Source organism: Jaculus jaculus, chromosome 7 (genome assembly GCF_020740685.1).
Source record: "Jaculus jaculus isolate mJacJac1 chromosome 7, mJacJac1.mat.Y.cur, whole genome shotgun sequence".
Taxonomy (NCBI): domain Eukaryota; kingdom Metazoa; phylum Chordata; class Mammalia; order Rodentia; family Dipodidae; genus Jaculus; species Jaculus jaculus.
In genome coordinates, this window is record NC_059108.1 from 35605248 (window position 1) to 35612902 (window position 7655).

General features: G+C 46.8%; 1 protein-coding gene across 2 annotated transcripts; it reads right to left on the bottom strand.

Annotated features, from left to right (window-relative positions):
- Nucleotides 1–229: 229 nt before the first annotated feature.
- Mfsd4b (major facilitator superfamily domain containing 4B) lies at nucleotides 230–7421 on the bottom strand. 2 transcript variants are annotated; one of them, XM_004660680.2, is made up of 4 exons: nucleotides 7305–7421; nucleotides 4006–4174; nucleotides 3280–3396; nucleotides 230–1967 (listed from the first exon to the last, which is right to left on the bottom strand). In XM_004660680.2, exons 2-4 carry the CDS (start codon nucleotides 4169–4171, stop codon nucleotides 805–807), a joined length of 1446 nt encoding a protein of 481 aa, XP_004660737.2. In that variant the 5' UTR covers nucleotides 4172–4174; nucleotides 7305–7421; the 3' UTR covers nucleotides 230–804. The 2 variants fall into 2 exon arrangements, with proteins under 2 accessions (XP_004660737.2, XP_045010560.1); XM_045154625.1 differs by having other exon boundaries at nucleotides 7225–7317.
- Between the last annotated feature and the right edge of the window lie 234 nt (nucleotides 7422–7655).

Consider the following 7655-nt stretch of genomic DNA (forward strand, 5'->3'; position numbering starts at 1 on the left):
GCTGTGACTGTAGATTTTCAGCCCAGCAGCATTCTCCTCACAGAAACAAAACATCAATAAGAAGCATTATTTAGGAGAGAGTTGGCTTAGTGGTTAAGGCACTTGCCTGAAAAACCTAAGGACTCAGGTTTAATTCCCCAGAACCCACATAAAGCCAGATGCAAAAGGTGGCACATGCATCTGAAGTTTATTTACAGTGGCTAGAGGCACTGACACACACACCCACTCTCTCTCTCTCTCTCTCTCTGTGCATCTTTCTCTCAAATAAATAAATAAAGTTAAAACAAATAAAAAATATTTTTAAAAGGAACACTATTTATGCAACCCTACATATAGGGTAAGACAATATCTTCCATTCCCAAAGGTGTCCCTCCATACATCTCTGCTGCACAGGTTCCCTAGCAGAACATGGCTCCTTCATCATTTCCTCGGACAACCCATCCCACACCTGTGCGTTGACCCCTTACAACACTGACCCATTCCTGAAACACAGACGCCTTATTTGTAAGCTCTGTAAAGCAGAGGCCATAAAATACTCCCCACCCAGCCTCCAGCCAAACAGACACCTCTTAACACAATGCCACTGCACAGGACTGAGCAGCAGTTTCTGGAAAACTCTGGGAATTATGGCACACTTCCAATTGTTTCAGCATTTGCTGTAAGCGGACCTAGAAATTTTGATCCCCAAAACATACTGAAACTCTGCTGCTGCTTGATGAGGGGCCTGCTTAGGAATGACTTCAGGAAGTCAGTTAGCAATCCACTTTAAGAGTTAGTCCCTCTGTCCTGGTGATGCACAACCATCTAGGCATTTTGGAGAAGCTGAAGGGAGACCTTGGGTGTAGGTCCCATCAAAATCTCTCTCGATGTCTCTATTACAGAATGCCTCCCTGGGTCATTCACTTCAACTGCCTCAAAATCCATTCCATTCCAGATTTCTGCATCCTCCCCCTCATTCTCTTCTTCACAGTCATTGGGCTCAGAGCTAGAAAGCAAGGCTTTCTGGTCCTCACTCTTTCTTTTTCCTGTTCTCTGGTGATCCAGAGGCAAGGTGGCGAGTTTATACATCACAGGAAATAAGACAGCAGTGAACACTGCGGACACCAGACATGTGTACAGAACTACTGGCAAATCCGGGTATTGTCCTTGAAGAATCCCAATGACTGCAGGAATAGCCATTTCTCCCAGGGAGGCACCAATTACAAAGAATGCGGCAGATTTTCCGCTGAGGGTCGTGTACTGCTCGATCCAGGAAACCCCGCTGGGAAAGGTGGTGGCCATCGAGGCTCCATACACTGAAGTTGCGATCCAGAGACAAAGAGGGCTCTTGTCAAAAAGCACCAGAAATAATGATGAGACCAGGCTGCCAACGTTGCTCAGCACAATCATGGCTCCAGGCTGTAAACATGTGGCAAAAAAGATGGCCAGGCCCCTGCAGGCGGCAAAGGTGCCCCAGAAGACAGAGTTCAACCCCGCCGCTTCGCTTTCTTCCATGCCAATGTGGGTGGTGGCAAAGGAGAATATGTAAGAGCCATATGTCACCTCAGCCCCGACGTAAAAGAAGAAGAACAGGAAGAGGAGGCAGAGAAGGGCCTTGTGATGTTGAGCTCGTCGAGACCCCTGGGCAGATACTGTGGATTTTGTCTGCCTTGCGCTCTTCTTACACAACAGAGCAAACAGAAAGACAGAAACTGCTAAAATGTAGGTGCCGATGGAAGCATAGGCCCACACTAAGTTCATGTCGTCGGGAACTCCAAACAGAGAGCGAGCGTGGGCTTCTGAGGACGAGTTCGGGGCTCCAGGGTGCCAGTTGGGCTCTGTGTGGTTTCCTGCAGGCACCGTGGTACCCCACGCCAGCTTAGCCAGCAGGGGAGCCAGAAAGGCACCCAAGGCAAAACTGAAGTGCAAGGCCTGCATGTGTGGGGCTCCTCTGTCTCCCCAAAGAGCCAAGATGAGGACATTCCCACCTACCAGTGAAAGATGGGAGAAGAATTCAAATTAAACATGGTTACTCAGTAACAACTCTACATTGCTATCGAAAGAAGGGAGTCTGTCTATATGGCACTAGTTTTGTGATCTTCTATTATCGAAGATTGTACCAGAGCCACTGTGACTAAGGAACTCCAATGCACTAGATAACTACGCACTATAACCTCTCATATTCACATGACTTTTACAAGGCGGCACACCACTACCCTTGGGCAGGCAAATTAGCAGAGGGTTTTGTTAAAAAAAAAAAAAAAAATATATATATATATATATATATATATATATATATATATATATATATATATATATATAAAGGCTAATATCCCATTGGGAATAATACTGATACATCTACTTACTTACAAGTATTTTAGATATATATAAAGTAAAATTTTATCATTGTCTAGTGGCCATATTACCAAAGCTTTCTGTGCTTGCAACTTTGAAGAAAAAAGTATATCTATATGGTGCAGAAACAAGCAAACAAACAAAAACCCTACCAGAAAGCTGAATCTTCCAGCATCCCAACATGCTTGCTGCAGGGTCAGGGAACCTACAACTCAATGGCCAGAAGCCTTGAGTCTTGGGCTATCATTTCCATCATCAGACACTTTCACATAAGCATGTAGCTCTCTCTGTTACTTTAGAACCAAACAAAACCTGGAGAGAAAGCATCTCCAGCCTCTAGCCAATAACATTAGATCATGGAAAGGGGGACAGACAGCTGGAAGTGGGGTGAGCTAAAACCCATGTTAGTTTACAGCTTCTAAAAGACTTGGTCTATAAAGAACATATACTGGGGGAGAATATGAGTTTTTTAGAGAGAAAATGGCAAAAAGAAAATCAGACCGTGGTACCTAGCACAGGTCTCTTGATGTTCAAAACTAGGGTCCACTTCAGGCTGGAAACTGTCTTTGCCGCCCAGTGATGGCTGCCCACATGCTGGTCCTATCTAACCATCAGTATTCTCCCAGTATAATGGCCACAGTCTCCTCTAGAATACAAGCCTGTGAGCCTGCACTGTGGTTACCCATAGAAAGGGGGGGGGGTCTTTCCACATTTCAATACTTTAATCAACAGTCCCACGGAGAAAAATTCTGGATGTTCACTTCATAGGCAACTGTTCACAAATGGACATTCGAGGTGATAAAAGGTAGTTGCTAGCAGTGTGATTAGGTGACCCTGTGAACAACTCAGCCAGTCTCTGTCATTCCAAATGACAGTGTCATCCCATCTGCTATACTCTGCTTGGGAGTTCCCAGTAGCAAAGCTGGCAGTGAAACGTTCACCAACCTGTATCCAGAATGCCAATGGAAGCACCAAAGACCGACATCACGGCAACCAGTAACGTGGCGGTTTTGCACACAGGAATGAGGTAAAGGCCCACGGCGGTGGCTAAAAGAGACACTCCTGAGAAGAGAAGCAAGTCAGCTCAAAAGCACTTCTCCATTCTGGAAGCAAGCGAACTACTGACTGGCTCCTCAGCAGTAATCCATACTCCTGTTTCCAAGGCATTCATCAGAGCCAACAAATCAGCTTGGAAAAAATGTATGTGGAGAGCTTGGCTATCTTCTCCTGGGCCCATCACTGACAAGGGGCAGGAAGGACAAAATGCAGCCTACCTCAGTTCACCCACAACCCTTACTCCTTCCTGTTCAGAGTCCACAGAGCCAGGGCAGGCTCATTCTGACCTCTGTGGCCCCAGGATCCCTGCCCGGCTCCCAGGTAAGCAGAGCTTTATGGACAACCAGTGTGTGGCCCTGAGTGGAGCCTAAATGACAGCCTGGGTTGGCAATGCTCGGGATGGCCAGCACACACCCAAGGGCCGATCCAGATTCCAGAGGGTCCAGCCCAGATTCCCTCCAGACGCCACGGTGGGGGCAGGGACCACCAGAACCCGACAGCATGGAGAACAAGGATGCACAATCCATTTCAGTTGTCAACAATTTTTCATATTTAGAGCCAAATTGTAAGTTTACTGAGAGTTATGGAACAAAGCAGAATTTGGCATTTACTTACCCAAAAGCAAAAAGTGATTCATATAGTCAAAAAGAACTCCACCCACCATAGAGCCACACAAGTAGCCAGAGGCACGGCCTACAAAAATTAGAGAAAGACGGCTGATGTTTCTGTTGACATTTGCTGCCAGATCTTGAAATGTGGGTCCCAGGATGGCAACACTCATTCCCTACAATTCAAAGAGAAATGAGCATCACTAAAGTGATGTCTTGAGGAGCTTTTCCACTACTAAAAATATGGGAAAGGGGATGGAGAAATGGCTTAGTGGGTAAGGCTCTCGCCTGAGAAGTCAAAGGACCCAGGTCCAATTCCCCAGGACCCACGTAGGCCAGATGCACAAGGGGCACATGCATCTGGAGTTTATTTGCAGTGGTTATAGGCCCTGGTGTGCTTATTCTCTGTCTCTCTCTCTCTCTCTCTGCTTGTAAATAAATAAATAAAAATTTAAAAAATGTATGGGAAAGGAGACAGGTGTGGTGGCACATGCCTTTCAACCCAGCACTTGGGAGGCAGAGGTAGGAGGATCTTTGCGAGTTCAAGGCCAGCCTCAAACTACATAGAGAATTCAAGGTTAGCCTGGGCTAGGGTGAGAGCCTACCTTAAAAAGTACATATACATATATACATACATATGTGGGAGAAGGTTCCAAGGTAAGGTAGCAGAACACATTGAGTCAATCCATCAGGACAAACATACAACCCCACTATTGAGTTATACATTCTCAGGTGGTCTTCCTTCTACTCACAACTCTTGCTTTAAAAATTTTGTTTTGGGGCTGGAGAGATGGCTTAGCGGTTAAGCGCTTGCCTGTGAAGCCTAAGGACCCCGGTTCGAGGCTCGGTTCCCCAGGTCCCACGTTAGCCAGATGCACAAGGGGGCGCACGCGTCTGGAGTTCGTTTGCAGAGGCTGGAAGCCCTGGAGCGCCCATTCTCTCTCTCTCTCCCTCTATCTGTCCTCTCTCTCTCTGTCACTCTCAAATAAATAAATAAATAATTAAAAAAAATTTTTTTTGTTTTGCCCAAGCTGATTTCAAACTTGCTGTCCAGGTAGGCCTTGAACTCATGATCCTCTTGTCTCAGCTAAAAAAAAGTATTTACTTTTTGTTGCACGTGAATGGGTGTCCATGTGTGAGAGCATACGAACATGTGTACACTGGTGTGGAAGTCAAGAGGATGATGTTGGATGCCTTCAGTTTTCTCTCCACCTCGTTTCTTAGGCTAGGTCTCTCCCTAAAGCTACAGTTTACCAACTAGGCTAAACTAGCTAGCCACTAAGTCACTGGAATCCTCCTGTCTCTGCCTCCCCAGCACTGGGATTACAAGCATGTAACATCACATCTGGCTTTTAGGTGGGTTCTGGGGATCTAAACTCAGGACCTCATGGTTGAAAGGCAAGCATTTTAACAACTGACCCACCTCCCCAGAATTCTTTGTTCAACTGGTAATTGTTGAATAATACTTTAAACCAACTAATCTACATTATAGGAAATAATATATAACAAATTATTCTCAAATACCTTATTATATTTTCAAACATTTTATTATATGCATAAATAGCAGACATTTAGATATCAAATTTTTAAATTTTCAAACATCAATTTGTTATCATTGATTTTTCATTAAAATGGCAATTTTTTGGTCCTCTGAACTACATGTACAATATGAACAATATGCTGGAGAGAAACAACTGGAACATTTCTAAGCCTTCATTTTTTTCTCAAGGACGTTCCAAAGCCATCTGTAAGGAGTATAGACTGTAAAGCTTTCTAAGAAAATATAACAAGTACAGAATTACTGTAACAATAAAATGTGCAATGTGAAAGCAAGTTAAATAGTGATGGCTCCCTTTTGGAGGAAATATACAAGAACTTTTAAGAAAATAAATGTTTCAGCAGGTCATGGTGGCCCACACCTTTAATCGTAACACTTGGGAGGCAGAGGTAGGAGGATCCCCATGAGTTAGTGTCCACCCTAGGACTACATAGTGAATTCAAAGTCAGCCTGGGATAGTGAGACTTCACCTTAAAAAAATGAAAAGGAAAAAAAAAAAAAAGAAGGAAATGTTTCCTAGTTATTTACAATTGACTGTGGACTAGCACAGTGGTCACATGTCATCCAGCACTCATGAACCCCTGAGGTCAACCCCCAGGACCACCACCACCACCACAACAACAAAAAGATTGCACCAGTCGGTTCCCAAGCAGTGGCAAGGGACCACTAGAGAAAGGTGTGGAGGGTCCACAGCGAGCACAGGGGACAACACAGCATGGGCTGGAATGAAGTCCTTCACACTTACAAATGACTCGCGAGTCCTAGCACACTCAGGGGTCTGCAGTCTTCTGCAATGATTTTGTTCTCTACTTTTTCACCAAAATGCCGTTAAAAAAAGCAACTGTGGCCCCGTCTCGGAGGACAGACACTTCTGGTCACTTGTCGTCTTAAAGGATTCACCCTCCCAACACTCCAGAGTCAGAATTCCTCAAGTTTAGCCATAAACTACCATTGCACTTTCATGGGAAAAAGTTTAGGATGTGAGGCACGGGCTTGATGTAAAGGGATTGTGTTGGTGGTTTGATTCAGGTATTCCCCATAAACGTATGTGTTTTGAATGCTAGGTTCCCCGCTGATGGAGATTTGGGAATTAAGCCTCCTGAAGGCAGTGTATTGTAGGGGGCAGACTTATGGATATTATAGCCAGTGTCCCCTTGCCAGTGTTTGGCACACTCTCCTGTTGCTATTGTCCACCCTCTGTTCATGCAATCCTTTTCCCTGCCATCATGGAGCTTCCCCCTCGAGCCTGTAAGCCAAAATAAACCTCCTTTTCCCCAAAAGCTGCTCTGGGTTGGGTGATTTCTACCAGCAATGTTGCGAACCTGACTGCAAGAGATTGTGATGGGGTAAGTGACATGTTCCTGACGCTATCATTTTGCCACTTGTGTGGTCCCAAAATGTCTCCTTCCTCTCCCTATCTACAAAACCAATCAGTTGGGTGAATTTGCCCCAGGCCACCACCAGGACGAGGGAGAGGGGTTGGGGTTACAGTTTCAATGGGTTTGTGTGGACAGGTAAAGACCTAGGCTTCCACTCGGGCATCCCCCTATCGCAACCAGGGGACTGAGGTTAGATCAGCTCCACAACTGACAAGAACGGTCCAAGATCGCGGTTGTGTCCATTTTCCAGATGAGGAAACTGAGGCCCAAGCAGATAAAACTCACGCACCCCAGGCCACACAAGGCGCAGGGGAAAAGGTGCGAGACGCCGGCTGCGGCCGTGGAGGGAGCGGGCAGCCCCGCACTCACCAGCCCCAGGAAGGCGGCGTACAGGACCGCGGTGGTGAACCAGCGCAGCGCTCCCTGGCCTCGGCGCCCCCGCGCGGAGGCCGCCCGGGCCTCGGCCTCATGTCCGGCGTCGGCCTGCAGAAGCCGCTGCCCGCCCACCCCGCAGACCTCCAGCTCCAGCACTGCGGCTCGGACCCGCTCGGCCTCGTCCCCGGTCCTCGCGTTCATCCCGGGTCCACCGGGGACGCAACGCGAAACCCCGGCTCGCAGGGCGCCTGCGCAGAGCTATTTCCGGGAAAGAGACCTCTGTCCAATCAGGAAAGTCCTTCGAGCCGGAAGTTGACGTGAGTTGCTAGGAGTCCCGTGAGCGGA